The sequence below is a fragment of the Molothrus ater genome, chromosome 11 (genome assembly GCF_012460135.2).
Source record: "Molothrus ater isolate BHLD 08-10-18 breed brown headed cowbird chromosome 11, BPBGC_Mater_1.1, whole genome shotgun sequence".
In the NCBI taxonomy this organism is placed as follows: Eukaryota; Metazoa; Chordata; class Aves; order Passeriformes; family Icteridae; genus Molothrus; species Molothrus ater.
The window spans coordinates 18572824-18595604 of record NC_050488.2 but is presented as its reverse complement, the minus strand read 5'-3'; the positions used below and the strand labels follow the sequence as shown (position 1 = coordinate 18595604).

The 22781-nt window shown below is 44.2% G+C and overlaps 1 protein-coding gene across 6 annotated transcripts in view; it reads right to left on the bottom strand.

Annotated features, from left to right (window-relative positions):
• The window catches only part of CHL1 (cell adhesion molecule L1 like), a 128886-nt gene that overhangs the window by 29728 nt on the left and 76377 nt on the right, over positions 1-22781 (bottom strand). For 5 of the 6 annotated variants that reach the window (XM_054515977.1, XM_036390720.2, XM_036390718.2 and 2 more), the window contains 7 exons: positions 21961-22066; positions 20201-20391; positions 12111-12233; positions 10680-10850; positions 8841-8888; positions 6901-7021; positions 3712-3896 (listed from right to left, as the gene is read on the bottom strand). In XM_054515977.1, coding sequence (XP_054371952.1) covers positions 3712-3896; positions 6901-7021; positions 8841-8888; positions 10680-10850; positions 12111-12233; positions 20201-20391; positions 21961-22066 — 945 coding nt within the window. The remainder of the gene's footprint in view (positions 1-3711; positions 3897-6900; positions 7022-8840; positions 8889-10679; positions 10851-12110; positions 12234-20200; positions 20392-21960; positions 22067-22781) is intronic. The other variant, XM_054515975.1, reaches the window with a different exon arrangement.

Below are 22781 nucleotides of genomic sequence, written 5' to 3'. Positions count from 1 at the left end.
TGGAGACACCAGGCACAGTCTGAATAAAAACCACCTGAAGGATCCCTTCCTACCCCCACCTGTGCCCACACTCTGGAGCTGTGAGCTGATATTTGATGTCACTGCTCCCCATTCTCAGCACTGGAATTGCTGTGGGTGCTCCAAGGAACTGAAGAGGCTGTGAAGTCAGAGGCAATGAGATTTTGCCAGGTGTGAAATGCAATTTCACAGAAAGGCTGAAGAACCTCTTTTCCACGTGGCAGATGTGCTATACCACTTAAAGTGTACAAAATATAAGAAAATATACACATATTTTTAGCAACTACAAAATCCAGGGGTTGGATAATCAAATAGTTTATCTGGAATGGCAAATATTTCACTGCATCATTTACTCTTCCTGGCAAGAGTTATCAATAGTTATCAATTTGCTCCTCCTGATTGATTTATGTCTTTATGGGAAATACTACAGATCCAGGAATGAAAGGGATCCAAAATGGGCATCTCCAACAGAATCTGAAATACCCACAAAGGATCCAAACTCTCCCCTCAGCCTCTCCCACTGTGTTCTCCCCATGAGTAGAACAAATTCAGGACATCTAACCAGCTCCAGTTTAACTCTCCCCAGGGAACTTGGTGGAGAATCTTCCATTCCTCTGGGGGCTGTTGTGCATTCCCCAGCTGTAATTTCTCCTAAATTAAAGATATCTCTATTTTTCCCCCCAAATGCCATGATTTTGAGCCCTGTGACCACCCCTGCTGCCTTCTCCTGACCTTTCCTGAAGAAGGTGAAGTTGTTAATCTGCTTACTTCAGGTGAGGCCTTCTCAGTTCCCAGCAGTCTCTTACAACAACACATTTCCTTCTATTTTCCAGGATGATTTTTGCCTTTTCTGCCAGAATAACACTTCCCAGAGATGTTCCTCCTGCCACCCCGTGGGTTCTCCCAATAAACCCAAGCAGGCATTTCCCAGCCTGTGCTGATGAGGCCAATCAGTGCTGCCTGGTGAGAACTGCTCTGTGCTTGTGGTTACTGAACCCATCCTTTCTATCCCACACCACCTTCCCAATTTGTCACTTCAAATCCTCCTCCCAAAGGCTGGGAATCCATCCCACCCCAGGGCCAGCAGCAGCTGCTGTTGTCACCTTGGGCTCTGCGTCCCTGTTGGAACAATTTTCCAGCAAAACAGAAAGCTTGAGCCTGATTAAAACACCCAGTTCTGCTTCTGCTTCCCATTAATTTAACCTCTTTTCTTTTGCTCTGGCTGAGTAATAAAAGTATTATGAGACATAACTGCAAAGGCCCTTAGCTATTACATTGTTACTATAATTAATCATTATATTGTAACAATTATTTCTATTAAACCCCACCTAGGAGCCTCAGTCGAGATCAAAGTAACTTTAGATCATTATGATCCTGCAAGATTTGGAGGTTATATGCTCACTTTCTGTGGGGTTTGGTGAACTACAAACCACAACCAAATAAACACTTGAAGTCAAAATAATTTGTGGGCTTGCTTTGCTGTTTTTTTTAGAAATAATTCTCTCTCATTTTAATAATAACAGTGGGGTTTTTGTGTCTGCTCAGGTATTCCAGGCTACATCTTCCCTTGCAAAGAGAGATTAAAATGCTCCAACAGTCAAACAATTTGCTTGCTGAATATTTTCATATGCTTGGTAATGATTGCCTGAATCTTTGCCCTCAGACTCGGTAGGATTAGGAAGTGGGCTGCATGCAAATATCATTAAAACTGGTATTTAGAAGGGTGGGTTGGTTTGAGGTCCTCAAATACCAGAAAGCAGAGCAGAAAACATGGCACAGTGACAGAAAAATCCTGATTTACACCCCAGCACTCCGCTGAGGATGGCTGCAGGTTAATAACACATAATTTTTCTTCCATATTTAATTTTTTTCTCCCTGCATGCATCCTGTGAGAGGAACCTGTCAGGTCTGAGGAGCCCAACACCAGCAGCAGCTCCCTGCAGCCTCCTGAAATGAACGCTCAGGATGTGCCCTTGAGTGTGCTCACAGGAGCTCCTGCAGGAGTGATGAACGTGTCCATCTCTGATTAACGACAGCCACGTTTGCTGTCCAGCAACTGCAGGAGACAGCAGGGCTTGGGCTCAGGTTTACCTTGATTCCTTGGATGTGAGGTGACTCCTGATAGGAAGAATCCCTGCTGCTGACAGGAGCCACCTTTAGTTACACACATGGAAAATGGATTTAATACCAATTGGAAAAGGATTTTTTTATGTTGCAGTGGCTGGAGTGGGATTATTTCCTTCTTTTCTCTTTTTCTAAGTTCTTATTTGTTAATAAGCAAAAATAACAATTTGCCAGGAAGTTTTCCTTCCTCTAGAAACTGTGGGAGAAGAAGGTCAATATTCAGAACTGCAAAATTAATGTTATTTCTCTGGTATTTTAGTTTTTGCAGCTCCTGCAATTTCTTTGAAGGAAATCGATTTTTTGCAGCCGATAAAATCATAGCCAGATTGTTAAAATATTCTGCTACAGCAGAGATGCTCCAAACCATCTGGAAGGATTTCTAGGAGTCAGCACTTCCCCTCCACCACAGCTGAGAACTTGCCATGGCCTGGGATCCTCCTCTGCCACACTCCCAGCAAGGGCAAGAGGGGTGCAAGGCTGGGTTGAGGGAATGGAGAGGAATCATCAGCCACTGGGTGAAAAGATATTTTCCTCAGCTGCTGAGCAAATACAGAGCAGGGAGCTCAAAGTGCTCTCCTCCCATCAGAAATCTGGTGACCACAGAGGGACGAGCAGCCCTGATGAAAATGAAGCCCTTGGAAGGTTCTACCAGGGTAAAACTGCCAGGTATTTGTTTTATTTTTTAAGAGGTTGGAGTATTTTTCATCAGGCAAATGTTTTCAGCAGGTTTTTCAGCTGGGCCTCAGGATTCTCAGTTTGTAGCTATTTATGAGCAGAGGAAGTGGCAGGGAGAGTTCTTGGTTCTGCAACAACTCCTCAGAGCTCTGCTGGCTCCTGGGAAAGGGCATCTCCACCTGCACACCTCAGGGACTGGGGAGAACTGAAAAAGGAGCCTTGGGTACTCATTGAGGTGACAAAAAGGGTCATATTTCCACTTTTTTAACCGCTAAAAAATAGTAGAAAGCATCTTTTTTTACTTTGTTTCACAGGTTTTGTGATACTTTTCAGGGATTCCAGAAAACACTCCCAGCTCAGGTTGTGCCTGTACAAAAATCAGAGCAAGGGAACAGGTGAAGGAGGCAAGGGGTGGTACCTGTGCTCACTGAATTATCACAGCTCTCCCTAAGAGCCCACTTTTGGTGGAAAACAAAGAAAGGGACTTGAGCTAAATGTGCCTCTGATCCAGCCCAGCATAGCCATTTCCACAGTTTTTAAGAGCAAAAAGAATAATTAGATCTTTCTTCTGACCTCAGCTTAGCACAAGACATTTAACCAATATCTCTGCTTGACTCCCTCACATCTTTAGAGTACTGAACCTGCTCACATATTTATATTGTCCCCTGCTTTTTAAGGCCTTCATGGTTCAGGGGGAAAAAAACCAAAAAGCATAATTTACATTTTTTGTTGCCTTTGTTTTAGAGGTGCTACTTTGTACAAACCTTCCCCAATCCAAGGGGCTGGCATTGATTGGTGGAGTTACTTGAGTCATATTAACCAAGAGCCTCCTTCACCTCCCTTTCCCCACCTTTTAGTCCCAAAACAGTAATTTTAGAAAAGAGGACTGAGCACCTTCCACATGCACATGGAACTCGTGCCTGGCCCTGCCCACGGGGTTGCTGGCCGTGCACTGGTACGTCCCCTCATCAGCTGCTGTCACTTGGTCAATCTTCAGGATCTTCCCAAAATTCTCTGTCTCTGGCTCATCCTTGGGCATGTTTCCTGTCACCTTGACCCAGCTGAGATGAGGAGTTGGGCTGAAAACAAAGGGAAAAAAATGAAGATTTTGAGTTGAGGACAAGAAGCTGCTGTGATGCTTCACATGGCAGAGCTGCTGTTCACACCCAGGGTTTGAGAGGCGCTTTTAGGGGATTTTGAGCTTTTAAAGCTTTGAAAACTCTGGGGCTCCCTAAGGGTTACAGCATGCAGCTACTCTGCTGCTCCCTGTGGGATTTTCACCAGGGCAAAGCTGCATTCCTTGGATGTGCCTTGGCATGGACAGCGGGAAAGGGGCCAGAGCTCATCCCCTCCTGCCCAACAAGAGCACCTGAGGACAGCCAGACTCCACTGCAGCGCTTGGGAGGTGGCTGAAATGCTCTTCCCATCCCTAGAAAGAGCCATAAGTGACACAGACTTGGGGACAGACGTGGGGTTGGTGACCCCAGCACTCACAGGACAGGCGGCCACAGCGCCAGAGCTGCTCCTCCTGTGCCCATCTGTGCCCGTGGCTCCACGCCCAGGTACCCAGAAATTCTGCTGTTCCACCAGCCCTGCAAATATCCCATTATTCCCTCCCAGAGCCCTCATCCCACTCTTGTCCCAAAGCCAGCTCTGAGGCTGTGCCCTCCTGACGCTGCCACTGCTCAGGGTATAAATCTTTAAAAAGTGACAGATTGGAAATGTCCCTAATTCCCTATTTTGCAGTCGGGTGCCCCTGATCTGAGTTCCTTGAAATCCACTTCCATGGTCTGTGGACATTTGGCAGGGTGGATTGGCAGAGATGTAGGCAAAGCTGAGCATTTTTCTGCTGAAAACAGGAATTTTAGCAAAGAAAAATAACGTTTTATTCTAAGAGTTGGCATTTTTGAAGGATTTCAATGAGAAGGTGTGCTTGGTGATACGACCAAAAAGTACTTTGTGTTCTTTCAAAAGTGACTGCTTTAAAAAAAAAACACCCCTTTTTTGTTAAAAAAAAATTAATTTTCTAAAGAGTTTCCTGGAAAATTTAGAGTGACACAAAAATATTTCTTTCTTTTTACCTTTTTTTCCAAAGGGACAGAAAGGCTTTTCTGGCTTTCTCTTCTTGTATCTGATATTAATCCTTGCTCATCAAATTTCACATTTGATTATTGCCAAGGTGATTTCCATATTAAAAACTCTTGAAAACCCTCTAAAATCAGAGCTGTGGCTTTGGGGAGGTTTGTGGGCTGGCAGATTCACTTGGTGGGGAGTGAATTAGACAAGGAAATGTTGCAACAGGGAAGCAAAACTCACTGCAGATACCTGGAGTGAATCCAACAGAGACGAGTAATCCACCTCCTTTCAGGAATGCCAACTCAACTCCTTGCCAGCTTCCACCAGCAATGCCCTTTCAAGCCCATATGGGAAAAACAAAATGCCCCAAACATGTGCAGGCAGATAAATATCCTGACTTTGGAATTTTATGGAGGGAATAGAATTGCAGAGCCTTCAATGGGGATTATCTGGGTGTGAAGCAGAGCCTGCAGCTCCACGTCCAGCACCAGGGGATGGTGATTTAAAGCTCTGCTCTGCACAAAGCCCTGTCCCAGCCAAACCAGAGGGGACTCTGCTCTCACTGGGGATTCAGTGGGTGCACAGATTCTCTGGTTTTGTGCTGGCAGCTCCAATTCTGCAGTGACAGGCACAGGGGACAAACTGGGACATGGGAAGAGCAAAGCAGGCTCGTGGCTGAGTGAGCTGGAGCTGCAGCCACAGCCCTGAGAAGGGAATCACAGCTCCTTGTCAGGGGGAACTCAACATTCATCTCCCAGTCCCTTTCTTTACTTACCCTCATTTGTCCTGTGTTATTTACAAGGAATTTATCAGATTAAGTGATACATTATAAGTGTTTGTTAGCTTATTGGTTTTTAGCACATTATGTTATAAATGTTTAAAAGCCAATCATCTAAAACTACCCTTTGTTGGTCCTACTACAATACATCTTTCATAGTTCTATTTCTCTAAAATATTTAGCCTTATTTACAAAATCACCTTTTAAAACTTGTTTCTAGCTCCATTTCTCTCTCAACAATGTCTGTCTTATTCTATAATATTTTTAAATCAGCATTTCTTATCTTAAAATTTGTATACAAACACACACTGTGTGAACTTTTTTCAAGTTCAAGACAAGAACTTGTCCACTGCAGAGGAAGTAGAATCCATTTGTAAAGATGTCTTTAAGACTTCTCTACAAATTCATTTCCCACAAAAATGGTCCTTTATGATTTCCCATCCTAAAGCAGCTATTTTAACCCTTCCCTATATTCCCTTGCTGAAGGGACTCGCAAGGTGGAGAGAGATTATTTAAAAGAGCTTGGAGTGCCAGGACAAGGAGGGATGGCTTCAAACTGAGATAAGGTTTAGAGGGGATTTAGAGGGGTTTTTAGGAAAAAACTCTTCCCTGTGAGGGTGGGCAGGCCCTGGCACAGGGTGCCCAGAGAAGCTGGGGCTGCCCCTGGATCCCTGGAAGTGCCCAAGGTTTGAGGTTTGCCCTTTGCTGCTGGATTGATCAGGATCACACTAACACAGCTGATATGGGCTCACTGTATCATTCCTTAAAGGATGTCATGTGTAACATCACTCAAGAACCTTGTTTTTAAAAAACAGAGATCTTACACCCTGAAAATCTTAAATTTTGAGTATTGAAGCAAAACTGAATTGGCAAAACCAGAAAAAAACCATTACAGGTTGTGAACAGAAGCACTGAAGCTGATACTGACATTATTTAGTTTCTTGACGTCTCAAAAGTAGCACTACTGAAAAAATTTCCATTTTTAAAATAGAAAAATTAAAAAACAAAAAAATCCATACTTACCAAACCATGGTTGTAATGACATGTTTACAAGCTACAGCAATAACCAACACACTACTGTTGCCTGCACTCTGTGCTGCTTTACAGGTACAGAAAGCTCTGCACAGGAGCTGCATTTAAAACTGTTGCATAATTTGTAATATCCCTTTTCCTTTGCTCATTTCTCCCTCCAAAGGTGATTAAGTTTGTGCAGCATTTCCATTACTCACAGCCCTTCAGCAATACACTCGAGGAGCAGGACACCTCCCTTGATGACAGTGACTGATGAGCTACTGCCAGCAGATTCAGGAGGGATCAGCAGTTTGGGCTTCCTTTCCTTGATGAAATTTGCTGAAAGATAAAATAAAACAGAAGTTGGGTGGGAAATCTCAGATATTCTTCAATAATGCCATGAACATCACTGCTGCCAGAAGGTTTCTGACAGCCATTTGTGTGCTTTCTTTTTTTATTTATCTACTCTGAGACTAATCCAGAGCCCTGATAATGGTCAGAAGGGAGGTACAGTGATATCAACAGGCAGCAGTGCTGGGAAAACCCTTTTCTTACAGTTTTATATCCAGTTTTCCAAGCACTGGCCCTTCCTATGACCCTTCTGATCCTCTCAATTCCTGATCTTTGGGTCCACACCTCCTTTCTTAGCACCTCTCTTCTGCACTGGCTCCATCATCTTTTAAACCTCAGGTGAAACCCCACCTCTCCTGGCTTGAGCATCCCACAGAATTGTCCCTCCTGCTCCAATTATTAAATCTACAGTAATGGAGATACAATTTGTAAGGGAGACTGTAAAAATAATAAAACAAGATTGACCTGCATTTGATTCCAATAGCCCATTTGTTCCAGCCTGCCAAACAAGGGTTTTAGGATGAAAAATGCAGGGTTCAGTGGCTGCCCAGTTATCACTATCATAACAATTAGCACACTAATGAATCAGTCCCCAAATGGTGCAAGTTCTTCAAAAAATAGCCAGTTATGGATGATTTGGTAAAAGACCACATAGATCTCCCTGAACCATTTTCTCATTTTTAATTTTAATTTCACCCTGGCTTTGTATCTGTGCAGATCTGTGTCACAAGTGCCCTGAGTGCAGCAGGACACGTTGGTGCCTCTGGACACTCTCCCACATTTCCCATCTGCCCTCCACCTCCTGCTGCCAAAGGCAGCCAGGCTCCTTCCCAGCACGAGTTCAGACATCCCTGGGAGGGAAAAAACAGCTTCTGGTGGGCAGTCAGAGTGCACAAACCCTGCCTGTGCTGCTCCAGGGCTCAGCTCCATGAGCATAGTCAGGGGAGTGATGAGTGCTCTGAGTTATCCATCCCAAAACACTCCAGGGTAACCTCACTGCTTGTCTGGCAAAAAAAAATCTCCCAGAGGAGGTTAAAATTGGGCATAAAAAAAAAGGGAAAAAAAAGACTCTTAAATGGGATTTAACCAAAGAAATGAAGAGTCAAGAGCTACAGAGTCTAAACTTCTAAATTTCATGTATTTGAAACAAAAGGAGCCAGGTGGAGAATTGCAGGAATAGGCACCTGCTGCCTGCAGGATATTTTCAGGATCTGCTGCACAGAGAGGGGCAGGCAGAGCAGTGGGAGTGGGAATGCATAGGATGGGAAGGGCTTTGCTGTAGTGTCACCTATGCTGGTGGCACACAGGGCACCACAGAGACAGAGCCACCTCTTATCTACATCGAGGTGATGGGGACAGCCACCACAGGGCACCCAGACTCCATAAATCCACACCCTGAGCTCATCCTGGAGCAAGGCAGCCCCAGGCTGACCCCTGGGACATGAATTCACAGTGTCAAACCTTGGCTCTCTCATCCCAGAGTTCCTTTAACTGCCAGAAAAAGATTTGGAGCATCCAGCTCTGGCTCCTGCTCTGAATTGATAACATGAGAAACCCTGAACATCAATGTCCTCACTTCCACCCCCTTACAAAGCTTCTTTCTCAAGTAAAAAAATGCCTTTTTCATTAAAAGCCCTGCAGATTGCTCTCAGAAACTACAAGATGAGCCAATTGTGCTCCCTGGGCTGCTTAAATCCACCCCATCACAATCAAGAGGCCTTTGTGACGTGTTTTTTGAGCAGCTCCCATTTCACCTCAGCTGGTGGAGTCTCAGTTCAAAGGCTAAAAACAGATGGATTCAACTCACCCTTAGTAACAGCAGCGTTAGGTGAGCCTGAGTCATTAGCATGCTTTACTGAAATAAATAAAAATGACAACCAAACAAACATGCAGGGTTGAGACAGAATCAAAGGAAACCATAAACCAACCAAAACAAAACCATGCCCCTCCCCACCCACCAATTTCTGCCCCAAAAGAAAGAAAGAATGAAAAATATAAAAGAAAGCAACAGATGAGCCACTGAGTTTTGAAAATACAATGAAAATGCTTTAAAGATTTGTGTTATTCTGAAAAATACTTCGTGGGTGATATAATCAGCATTTCATCCTTGCTATCTACAGTAATAAAAATCACTAACTATCCACAAAGAGAAATGTTATAAAATGTTATCCATTCTCCTGTTTCTTATTGCTTATTTTTGTCCCAGTTATTTTTAATGCAGTCCCTCACCAGGCCCTTGGCACAGGGTGGAGTGGGCAATGTCAAGCTGAGTTTACAAAACCCTTTCAGTTCGTGCCTCTCATCTTTTCCTGGCCCAAGTCCTGTGGCTTTGATGACAAGATGGACACACTGAAGTGGCTTTTTGGGCCACTTCCAGGGCTACCAGCAGCCAAAACCCATCTTGTTTTTCTCTAATCTCTGTGTGCATGTGTGGGGGACCAAACCCATGTGAAAAGGCATGGAGAGCAACATTGAATTTGGATGTTTTTCTCACAATTATTACCCCAAGATACAGTCTAAGCAAGTGTTAAACACACAAAGCCACTATTAACCTTTTTTCTTTTTATCTCAACAAGAAAACTCTCAAAAATCACATATTAAACATGAGGGTTTCATTCATGAAGACAAAATTCTCCTTGGCTTTCTGGGCTGTGTAAGTCTGAAAGATCCACAATGAACAACTGAAATCTTAAATTCCCTACACTTCATTTCATCAAGGAATTGGAAACACCTCTTGTGTTTCTGATGCTCCAGGCTGCCTGGAAAAACCTGGAAAACATCATCCTTCCAACCTCTCTGCTGAGGCTGGACCAAAGCAGGCCTTGCCCAGGGAAGAGGCAGCCACAAAGTCCTCAAAACCCAGTGAAGCCCCATTCCTGGGGGACCTGCTGGACTCAAGAGCAGCAGATTTCCCTGATGCATCCTTGGCTTTCACTGTGGGGACAGCAGGAGCAAGGACAGGGAACTTTTGGGGTCTGATTGTGATGCCTTAGGATTTTAGCTTTTAAATTGTTCAAACCCTGTACTGCTTTAGTGTATAACTGAACTCCATAGAGAGTGTCAGCTACTGTCTTCACATCTGGGGCAGACACAGCAATTCCTCTCCAGGCCTGGCAATCAAGGACACTTCACTGTCTCAGGCCCTGGGAAATGTAAACAACAGTGAATTTGGGGGTAAACTTGGAGTAAATTGCTTCATTACCTGAAGCTGTAATTGGAAAATTAACCCCTGATACGTAAATGGACCAAACTTAAAATTGTCTGAAAAACTCGTGACCATTGTCCATCTTGGGTGTCGCCTCTGGGAGGCTTTGACTGCCCAAGGTGTGCTTATCAAAGACCTTTAATAAATACCCATTTTATCTCTTAATTTTGTCTAACCTCTGTTCTAGGCAGCCCCCCCAAGGCATCAGTTCCTGGTGACCCAGATGGGACAGGAGAAACTGATGCCTTGGGATGGCCACCTAGAACACAGGCTGGAGCAAGAAGCTTTTCCCAGTGAAATTTAGCCCCAAGAACGAGGTTAATAATGCAGGAAATAAACTCAGCAAGGTGCCCTGTGTTTTGAGAGCCACACATGTGCATGCACTGCTGCCTGGGGAGCTCAGAAAGCAGCAGCAAAGAAAGAGCTGAGCCCCACACTCACAGCGGGAAACCTTGAGCGTCATGGGCATCTTCTGCACGATGGTCCTGAGCCTGGGGAAGGCTGCAAAGCAGCAATAGTCACTCCTGCTGTCACTCTCCTCCACGTTGGCAAAGTAGAGATCTCCCTTCAGGCTCATGGAGACCCTCTCATCCTGTGGGATGTGCTGCAAATCTGGCAAGGGAAAGTAACGGTGAGGTGGTGTGGGAATCAGAAAAACAGAAACTTGCACAGACACTGAAGGGTTTGATCTGCAGCCTTGAGGGACACTTGGATTGATGCAAAAATACAGTACACAGATGTTAAGCAGAAAAAACATAAAGTTATGTTTCTATAGTTGAGAATATGCCTTAAGTAAGTGAGAAACTGTACTGATAAAATGGTGAAGGGTTTATAGTGTAGGGGTGTGGCTGGATGGAATAAACTAAGAGTTTAGAAGTTATAATAGAAAAGCATATGTGTGCATGTGAGACAGAAGCCCAATGGGTAAAATTACCACAGTGCAGCAAAATTAAGTAAAGATGATAGGAGAGAAAGGCAAAATAAACCCTGTAACAACTGTCCATTGGTTTAGAAAGTTCTATATTGCCGTGTAACAAAGAACCTGTGACTTCTCTGAGCTATGGCCGAGTTCTTGCCCCTCTAAAACCTCTCAGCCTCTGAGACTGATGTTTATCTGAGCCATAAATCGTTCTTAGCTTGAAAATAGTTTCATCCTTTCGTTTCTAGCAGCAAATGATAAGGTGGGAACAACATGGGGCTGTTTCACCAAACGCTCCCCTCATGTGCTGCCTTCCAGATACAGAAAATGAAACTCTGATGTGAAAGAGGCAGAAAATCCAGCAGAGCTAATGGGTTATTAACCAATATTCAGTATAAAAGTGATTAAAATATTTTTATATAATAATGTATCTCTATATAACTGATAAGGAAAAATTGATAATTAAAACCCAGAGTTATTTGCTTCCCAAAAGCCAGAAATTCCTGCAGAACACAAACACTGCAGAATAACAGGACAGAAACCCACCAGGAACTAATTATATAAACCTGGTGGATTATTTTTCCCTTAGGATCATAAATCAATCATCAATTTATGGAAAGAGGAAAACAATGATGATAACATATTGACATGTGATATCCTCTCTCCTCTAAATGCAGGACTCCTCATCACTGATAGATTCAGCAATATATAAATTATTTGATATCTCATAATTAATGAGAAGCTGTGTCAATGCACTCAACAATTTAACTTTGGGTCATGTCAAACCAGATCTCCACCCTCCATTTTTTAATTTTGTTCTTCAATATCCAGATATCTCTCCAAGCACTTGCACAATTACAATTCCTACCCATGACAAATCTGCAATGAAGCTGCTCTGAAAGACAAATGCTTTGAGCCCCCTTGTATGAATTGTGCAAAAACCATTTCCTCACCAATATTCATCCAGTAGATATGCAAAGGGGGGATGCCTTTCGGGGGGTTGCAGTGCAGGATCACAGAATCTCCATGCTCCACATCCAGAGGCTCAATTTTTTCTTTGGGGAATTTTGGTACACCTGCAGAAAAAAGCAAAGTTCCTCTATTATTGGTACCTTTTGAAATTTTGCCTTTTGCTTTCCTCTTGATACACTTTTAATAAAATATTTACCTTTACATCATCCTTTGCATTCTCTGCCTTTAATACCAATTTTAATTTACACAGAGGCACAGAGTTATGATGAGTTTTACTCAGAGTAGGAAGTCCCTGAGTTCTGGAACACTCACAATAGGAATCCCTTCGTTCACAAAGTTCTCGGAGCATCCTATCCAAAGCCAGGCACTGAATGGAGATGTTTAACACTTGTTTGTGATGTCCTGTGCTTTGCTTTGGCTTTACTTTAACACAATTCTTTTCAAACACTTTCTTTAGCTCCTTTGTGCTGTCTGGAAGGGACCACTCAAGGCCAAAGGGTCCCTAAGGACAAGCCTGGCACTGAGGGCTGTGCACTGGTGGGGCCCCAGCTGGTCCCAGTGATGCCTCAGGTTCAGCTTTTCTGTTTTTCAGTTCTGTGCTGCTTTAGTGTGCGGGTCTGAGCTTCACATCAGGGCACGGTGAGCTCTGTGCACAGAGCAGGGACACAAAACAATTCCTGCTCCAGCTGGGCACCAAGGACAAATGATCCAAATCTCAGCCCAGGAGCACAAACCCCGTGGGCTGGAGAGAGAAAAACAAGCAGGGTGGGACTGCAGGGGCTAAAGCTGGAATGGGACAATGAACTGCAAGGTGCAAATGGAGCAGAACTGACCCCAGGGACAGAGCCCGTGCCCGGCCGTGCATTTTGGGGCCATTTTGGTTCATCTTGGGTTCATTTTGGGGCCATTTTGGTTCATCTTGGGTGCAGCCCTGGGCTCTTGTGCTGCCCAAGGTGGATCCATGGAGGAGATGCTTTGAATAAATCCCTGCTTTATTCTGGAACTCTGCCCAGCCTCTGCTCTAGGACAGCCTGCACAGGGAATCACCAGGAGATCAGGAAGCAGCCTGGGAGTGTGGAATGTTCTGGAAAGCCTTGGATCAAACATAGCTCCTAAGGACCCACTGCAAGTCCCTGCAGGTGAGGACAGCCCTCAGGCTCCTGCCTGGATCTCTCCTCCATCTCCAGGATCAGGGGAAGGCTGCTGTGAAGCCTCTGTTGCCTCCTCACGCCTGGAGGCTCAGCCTGGATTCCTGCAGGGCTGCAGGACAGGCTTGGCACAAAGCTCCCAGGGCTGTAACCAGGGCTGCTCTAGCTGGGCTTAAACACAGGATAAATAAATGGTTAATGCATCAATGTTTCACCACCCATAGCACCTGATGCCAGCATTTTGCTCAAAGCCTGGCACACCTGGGCAAATTTGGACGCCCAAAATGCCACTGGAGCTGATATGGGAAAATGGGGAGCAGAGCTGGGCTGGAGCCCACCCCAGACCAAGGGAGGCTCAGCTTGGAGGTGATCCCAGAACAAGCAGCCTGCAAGATGGAACCACCCCTTGAAGGAACTGAGCTGAGGCAGTTTCAGGGCTGACGTTGCCTCCCGCTTTCATTTCAGGCAAGTTCCAACTGGCCAAAGTTTCACTTCAGACCAGCATCAACAGGCAAAATGAGCAGCTTAATTAAATGAAATGAAACAGCAAAGGATGCAGAAGGTTCCTGGCTGTGCACAGTTAAACTGGCACAGCCAACATCACCTCCCTGTCACGACGGGGAGCTCTGAGAGCAGCTCCACATCTTGAGACATCAGTGGTCCAGCAGGGAACCTGCAACATCCCAGTGCAGGGGGCAAAGGGAAGGAGAGGGGGAGAAATGCAGGGATGGGACTCTGAGGACGCTTCACACATCTCAGGGTTAGTAAACACGACAAGAAGCAATCACTCCAGTGCTGAATGCAGACTCTGCAGAGATTTTATCTCCAGGAGGGTTATTAATAGGTTAGGAATTCTTAGGAGAGGCAAAATGCAGCTAATGAGCATCACCCACTCTGTAGGTGAAATTTCAGGTAAAAAAAAAGAGCTGCATATTCATATCCAGTACCTTCAGTAACCTGCATACTTCAAGCCCTGGGAAATACATCTGCTGACTGCAGAGGTGGAATATTTTCCAGCAGGAAAAAGCCAATTTCTTGATCTAAAGCTTATTTATTCCCCAAAGCACGACACTCCCAACAAAACTTTCAATAAGCTGGGTCAGGGAAGGATAAAGGGATTTCTGACCAAACCAATGGATCAGCAAATGGACAAATATGGCACCACTTATTTAGGACACCGGAACCCCTTGTTCAAACCCATTTTTTGCCTCATTTAGCAGAAATAAATCTGGGTTTCTGATAACCTAGCTGGGTGCCATAACCACTGGGCTTCTCAGTGAATTTCTGTGGCCGGTAATTACAGAATTATACAGAGATTTACTGAGTCCCAACAGGAGACAGTGACAAGTCACAGTCCTGGTGTCATTAGCTGGCAGCACAGACATTCATCTCCAATGTGGGGCCCAGATGTTGGCAGCTGGATTTCACTGGGGGAAGCAGCAATTTGACCCCAAATGTCCTCCATCTCCAACAAGCACCTGCACCACAGGTCCTTCCATGCCTTTTTTTTTTTTTTTGCTTAGTTCACCATGAAAAGCATTGAAAAACTTTGATTTTCATCCTCACAATGATAAATTCAAATGTTTAATCCTTGAAGCTTTGCAAGAGATGAAAACTCATGATAAATTCCTGAGCCTAACCCTCTGACAAGCATAATTTCTTTTGCTGGGGTCCCACTGGTCTCAAAGACTAAAAAAAAATACCTACTTCTGAATTCAATTTATTAAAAATAAAAAGCTTCTGTCATGTTACACTTTGCCTTTTGCACATCAATCTTCAGAATGTCTATGCAGGCAATATTTTGGATATTTTTTCAGGGCTCCTGTGCTCTAATTAGAGGATATTCTAGAATCAATCACCACTGATTTGTGGCTGATCACAGAAAGTATCACAGCTGAGTTCAACTCCACAGCATAATAAAATAAACACAAAATAAATTGTGCCATGGAAGTGTTTGATGTTGAACAGAGTTCTCACATGGCCACTGAAAATTCCAGCTGATGTCTCTGCAGTGATAGCACTGACACTGCTCCATCAATATTCCATGGAATGCCCCATCACACAGGGATGTGATGGGAGGGGACAGAGGATCCAGCACAGCTCTGGGTGCTGCTTCCCACTTCCCAAGGCAAAGGGGAGAGCAGAGGGATTTAGTGACTCTAAATCCACACACAAACCATGGGGTGTGAGTGGAACAGCCACGGGGAAGAGGGAAACCTGCACTCCCAACTCCAGCTATGGAGAATCTCCCAAAATACCACTGTGACACCTCCTCAAATACTCCTGGGAAAGGCTTTGCTGGCCAAGGGGTTTTTCCTGACAAGGCTGCACTCAAAAACCAGAACTGAAGTGCTCTGCCAGTGTGTGAACCATGGAAACAGAAGATTATCAGTGGCCAGAGTCATTTGTGCAAGGAGCCAGGATCTGTTTAATCCCTGGGGTGACTCAAAGTTCAGTGACTGAGCTGTGCTTCAGACCAGGCTGGAGCACCCAATTTGGGAGACTGAGAAAAAATCCAGAAAGGACCCTGAGTCTCTCCTCCTTATCCCTTCAGAAAATCCCTTCTCAACCTAAAGCACACAGGAGAGACACCAATACAGCGCAATGGAAAGGCTTGATTTGAATTTAGCACGAATAGAGGTTCAGAAATACAGCAAGCAGAGATGGGAACTCCAGTTCCCAACATTGCTCCAGATTTACTCAGGGATCCATTTAGGACTCCTTGTGCTGCAGCTCAGTTTTTATCCTACAGCTAAATTTTTGTCTTACTGCTGATTACAGTGACTTCACACTAAAACTCTATCAATTATGGCAATTTATTCCAGTTTATGTGAGAATGGAGCCCATTCCATCAGGTATTTTACATGTTTTGGGGTCAAGTGTTGGGAAATGGAACAAAGGAAAAGCATTTCTCCAGGTAACTTGTCCTTGAGATCCCTGTGGCTTGTTTCTACCAATATCAGGTGCAAAATGGAGTGAATTCAGGATGATAAATCAGCAATTAGCAAATACATGGTGAAATTATTCTAGAAAAACATCACTGTAACCCAGGTCTGGTCTTATAACCTTCCCTGTGGATTCAACCGAAGATATCCAGGGATAAAGGAGAATTTAGCCTGATCCATCATGGATAGTCTCATATTTTTCCTTGCAAATAGACCCTTAAAGGATGTAAAAGTGAGGCAAAGCAGAAATAGTCAAGGATTTTCTATAACCTCAAAATTTCCAGCTCCATACACACTTAAATTAGTATCTAATTATGATTTTTCATACAGATCTGTATCCTGTACAGCGAACAGCCCAACATTTCAAGGAATCTGAACCATGACTTGCAGTCCCTGATGTTGAGCTGCACTGAGTGAAGCTTGGGAGGTTTCCAGGGCTCATCTCTGTGCCTCAATTGATATTCTGATCCATGGAGCAGGAGCAGCAGTTAAATCTGTAATTTCCATTGCAGCCTTTGAACTGTTTATGAGATACGACCCTGCTTGTTTATGGATTTTTTTAATTGCTGCCTTAAATTGAAAAAGCTAGCAAAGCCTGGCTGTCAGGAAGAGCCTGGCTGGGAGTCCACTCACCCCTGAAGATGGGGAATGGAATCAGTGACAGCTTTTTTCTGTGTAATCTCTGTTATCCTTTTCAAAATGATGGCCACGGGCAGGAATCAGGGTGAGCCCGATGATTTAGGTGGTCACAGGTGAAGGTGCCTTAGGAGGCAAGAGGATTGAATTCCATCCCCACCACCTGCAAAGTCTCAGTGATTGCTCTCTTTTGTTTCCTCTCCCATAAAAGCTACACCAAAGCCTTCACAAAACTGAGACCTCCTCCTTCAGTATCAGCTCAGCATCTTTGACTGATTTCAGGATATTCACACCTGAGTGTTTGAATATTAACTCAGGTCTGGTTTCTATGGGAATTCTTGCACTAACATCACATCAGAACACAGCCTGCCACAGGAGAATTTTACATTCAGCCAATTTTTCCATCCTCAGGTCTTTTGGAGCAGCAGCTTTAGAAATACCAAGCATAAATCTTAACTCAGTCTGCCGTGAAGAGTCTTTCATAGCACAGTTAATTAAAGAAGTTTAAAGTGTACTTCTTCTCCTTCCTCTGGCATTGGGCCTGCTCACTAATTCAAGCAGCAGATTCCCGAAATGCTGGAGGAGGGAAGCTGAAGTCTGTGTTCTCACCATTTAAATTCATTTTCATGCTGAATGTATCTTGTAACAATCTGGCCTTTGTTAGTGCTGCAAACACATCGAGATCCTCAGAGCCCATTCTTCCCCCTCTTCTTAATGTCATCCTACATAGGGGAGGTGGGGTATTTTCATTATGTAGGTGAGATTTAATGATCATTTCTGCTGACATTTCTATTGCTTTCCTGGAATGACTACTGTGAGTAAACACTCTTTTGTTCTCCTTTTCAGCAGCAGCCTTACAGACCCAGTATTCTGCTTCTGCAGTGGAAATGTAATTTATGAAAGAAACTGCCCTGCTCTGCCTCACTGGGGTTTTCTTCCCTTCCCTGGCACAGTGACTTTGCCAAGGAGCTTTACATCTGCCTTGAATGCAGCTGGCACAGCTCTGCCACCTCTGCATCATTATCCTGAATGCAGGGAGTGATCTCACATGTACCAGTCTGTGCTCCAAAACCTGCGGGTGAATAGAGGTGATTTATCCCCAGCCCCTCCCTGGCAGGGTCTGATTTACAGCAGATCTGTGCACCAGCAGCTCTTGCACTGGGGCACAGTTGTAGAGCACTTTAGAAAATCAAAGGTGCCTTCTACTCCTCTCTGAATCCTGATTTAATTTGCAGCACTTACATTGCACCAGTAAATGAAAGAACTGATGGCAGAAGAGTTCTAATAACAGCAAATGTGCTTCAAAAGATGTGTGAGTTGGGTAAATCCCTCTAATACATTATCTGTACCATGTATTTTTTTTTCTCTGGGTTTAGGAATTTGCATATATTAGCACTAAAATTCCTCTTGCTTTTGATAACAACCATGTTTGTAACCTCTCCATAAATTTATTGCCATCCACTCCCAATATATTTAATATCTACTTAAGCTACTCTAGACTGTTCTTCATTAAAAGCAAAACATCTCCTCTCTGAATACAGATTCAATAATCCCAAATACAGACATCAACTCCTTGTTTTCCATCTTTTTTAGTTCAGTAGCAATGGAATATCAGAATATTCTGCTGCTGGAGGTACAAACACGACACTTTAACTCCTCTCAAATGTAATGAGTTTGAGATATTTTGCTTTAGAGAAGTTATATTAACCACACTGCCCTGGCCAGGCTCCAAAGTCCAAAACCATGTCTGAAGTTTAACTGCATCACTCTCCTGTCTGCCTGAAACTCCAGCTGCCATCAGCTGCCCATCCTACCCTGTCAACAGTTCAATAAACCTCAACTCACTGCCCTAAAGCTTTCTGCAACCCTCCTCTGCTCTGGAAAGTTCTTCCCTAAAACAGCTGCAAGGTGGTGGAGACTAAACCACAGGGCAACACCTGGAACGCTGCAAATTCCTCACCCAACACCAAGCTCTGGCCTCAGGGATTGCTGTGTGGCACATTGCAACAAGAAATCGATTTCCCAAGGAAAAAGAAATCCATAAAGCTGGATGGGAGGAGGACAAATGTGTCTTTCATGAGGAGCACTCATAAAACACATTTACATGGCATCCTCAGCAGCTTCCTCCCAGGAATCCTCCCAGCCCTTGCAATGTCTGGGTTTCAGTGTGCCCACAGCACCACGACTCTCCCAGCCCTGGCAGTGCCTGGGATGCTTCTCAGGATTATTTCCTATGCTGAAGACAGGACAAAAATGTTTATTCGTGTTTCTCATAGCCCATTTGATCTGCCAGAAGTGTTTTCTGTACAAAAGCAGCCACCTCCTGTCACTGTGGGGCTGAGAAGGCTGGGGATGCCTCCCCTGCCACATGGATTCCACTTGAGCATGGAGCTGTCAGATATTTCATAACAAAATACTGCAGGAGCTGGGAAATGCAGGATCTCACCTGAAAAAAATCCACTGCACTGCTGCTTTTCTCCCTGTCTGCCAATGAACTGCATCATAAAACCTGCTTCAGGTTCTCACCCTGCTCCATCATAGAGCTGGGGGAGTTTCTTGTCCTTTCTACTCCCTCTGGGAAGATTCTGCTTCTGATTTTCCTCTTCTCATTTCCTATGTTTCAATCCTGAATTTAGAACCAAAGTGTGTGCTCACATTCCAAACTACAGGTGATTAAATGGATTGGTACAAACCAGTTGTTTCAGCTTTGGGACATGGTTGAATGCTGAACCTGGCTGGGCTGGGTTAAGGGTTGGACTCTGATTTTAAGAGCTTTTTGCCAACCTTAATAATTCTTTGAATCTATCCATAAATTTCATGCCACTTCTACAAACCTGGTCCTTAATCCCTCATTTCCCTCTCTGCCCTTCTTCCGTGCTAATAAAGCACAAATTTCTAGGATCAGTAATTTTCCCTGCTTTATTTTTAAGCTTGTTTTCCATTTCAGTTCCAGGGCTTTATTCTTCTCCCCATCAGTATTTATCCCAAACCCTGAATGTTGCTGACATCAGATTAATGAACTCACAGCTGATCAAATCACTTCCCCTGGAGTTTTCAAACATTTGCATCCGTTGCTATTTTGCAGTAATAACCTGTGGGAGTTGATAGTTCAGTGGTCTGAAATTCTACATCCAGATTTAGTTTCTGTCCTCAAAACCAGGAATTTAATTAAATTATTCAAGAAGAAAATACAACTTTTTTCTTTGAATGTTCACTGAATAACAAACAACTCATGTTTTGCCATGTGAGCTGGTTCTTTCCCATTTATTTTGAGGAAAGACAGTTCTCACCTTAATAATAAAAGTAATAATTACAAATTCGAAGCAGAAATGAAGGCCTTACTTGGAACAATCAGCTCAATTTCCTCTGACATGGCAGTTCCCAGCAGGTTGGATGCAAAGCAGCGATATTTCCCTTGGAAATTGTTGATGATTCCCCGGTTTTGGATCACAAAAGTTCCAGAGTTGTTAGATGTGACTATCCTGGGGTCAGATGATAAATCAAATGGTTTTCCATCCTTAGTCCAATTAAAGCTGAAAAAGAAAAGAAATGTTACAGTGGGCAGGCCCCAGGACAGCATTTTGGTATTAATGAGGGGTAAAATATGGGGCCAAGAAGGTTTTATCAAAATAAAAGGAAAAACTGGATGGAAAAGGAGAGAGCTGAATGGCAGAGCGCCCCCTGTGCCCCCCGGGCACATCCCTCCTTCCACACTCTGCTTTTCTGGGCTGTGCCATGAGAGCAGAGCACAGAGCTCAGAGCAGGGCCAGGGACAGACAGAACATCTGGGAAAGACACACACCCACAGCACCTCCAGGCTGGCAAAGGCTGTGGCTGTAGTGGAACTGCTGCTTTGGAATGGCAAAGATCCACAAGAGCTTTCTCACCCTCCACCAGGGCTGAATCAGAAGAAATTCAGATGATTCCATTGAGGTTCTCCTTGCCTTAGATCCGTTTGTAGTTTAGATGCTGCTGGGGGGTGATTTTGATAAATGCTGTTCCTGTACCTGCAATTCTGGACTGAAATTTGCCTAAACTGATTTAAAATCAGACACTGGAAACTGCAGTAACATCAATTTAGTGGCAGATATACCTTTCTTTTTGGTTTTAAGAGAATAAATAATTAACAACAAAACCATTGTTTTGGCACTTCAGTGGTCTTGGCAAAACTGCCTTGATCCATGATGAAAGGATTATGGGATCCTGCTCCAGGATGGAGGAAATATGGGATGCCCTCAGCTAACAGGCACCATCACATCATTTAAATACACCAGGAAACTTTTCACTGATGCACTGACAGTGGAACAAAGGGAATTTATTATCATGCTACAAATCCCCATTCAGAGCTCAATTAAAAATTACCAAATCGTCTCAATCTAAATAAAAGAATGCCTTTGAAAGTTTAAATTGTATTGCAAAGAAAGGAGAAGGGAAGGATTAAAGAGAAAAAATGACATTCAAACCAGCTATTAATTTAGCCCAAACACCATTCAGTGGTGAAAGCCTCAGGAGGAGTTTTTACTGTGTTATTATTACACTCTTGTTAAGTCACATTTTCATTAAAAATCTTTCTTTTTTCCACACTGGTGTAAAATGCACAGAGCTTATCCTTGGATATTTATCTGAATAACTCCTTCTGTGTCCATCTGTACCATCACCACGGCCCTGCTGAGGTTAGGTACAGACAAGGTATCTGATAAAATGCAAATTGCTGTTTGAATACACAGTTTAATGTGGTTGGGATTTTTAGGGTTGCTGTGGAACAGGCAGAGGAACAGCTGGGCCCCTCTGATTACCATGACACAGCCCATCCTTTGCAGCACAACCCAGACAAGATTTTTTTTAAAACCAGGGGGTGAATTTGGCACGTGCCAGAGAAATGAAACATCCCCCAGCAAGGAAAACCATGTTGATACCTATTCACAGGGTGAGGGGAAGTGATGGAGCAACAAAAGCTGAATGGCCTGAATGCAAAGCCAAACCTTAACCCTGCTGAGGATGACGAGCAGGTTTTTGTGCAGCAGCTCCTGACAGACACAACAATGTTTGGCAAAGGTTAAAAGCGAACTCAGCTTCTGTTTGCTTCTCCAAGCAGTACTCACGTGGGCTGGGGGTTTCCTCTGGCTTCACATTTAATGGTGAAGTCCTCATCAAAGGGGTAGGCAACCTGGGTGTGGGATTGCTCCGTGATTGTTGGAAGCTGGGAAACTGAACACAAAGAGGAATTGGGTTAGAACAGAGTTCCAGCCAAACTGGGCTCCCCTCGAGTGGAGAGGGACAATGGCAGGATTGCATTATTCCTGCAGAAAGTGAACCTTGCCTTGGGAAAAGGATGATTATCACCTCCCTGGCATGGACACCTCCCTCTGGTCACTGTCACTGCCTCCATGGCCAAAGAAAGGCCTGGCAGAGAGACAGTGCCCACCCTGGTTCCCCTCCAAACCCACCCAGGGCAGAGGGGAGCTGGGACCACACCAGAGCCAAAGCACTGAGCTGTGGCCTGGCAAATTTATTCACAGTGAAGTCAGAAACTGGATTTAATCCAGACACAGATGCACACACATGAAGTAGCAAACTGCTGCCTCCATCCTGGATAAAATTGCCAGAAAAGCCATGGACTGCAAGGCTGGTTTAATGTCTGCCCCAGGGTGCAGCTGCGTGGTCACGCACCGAGGCTGCACCAACTTCTGGTTTTTTCTGAGGGAATTAAAGTGTTGCAAAAGCCTGTGTAAGAGAGGAAGGAGAATGTTCCCTGCAGTGGAGCTGGGATAATAGGATCACCCCATTGTTACAAACAGCCAGGAAGAGAATTAAAATGCTCTTTGTGTGCTGCTTTAAGTGCAGGGAGCTCAAAGCCGGAGTGAAAGTCGGTGTCTTGTCATATCACATGGTCGGTCTCAAAGCTGAACACTTCCAAGCCCAC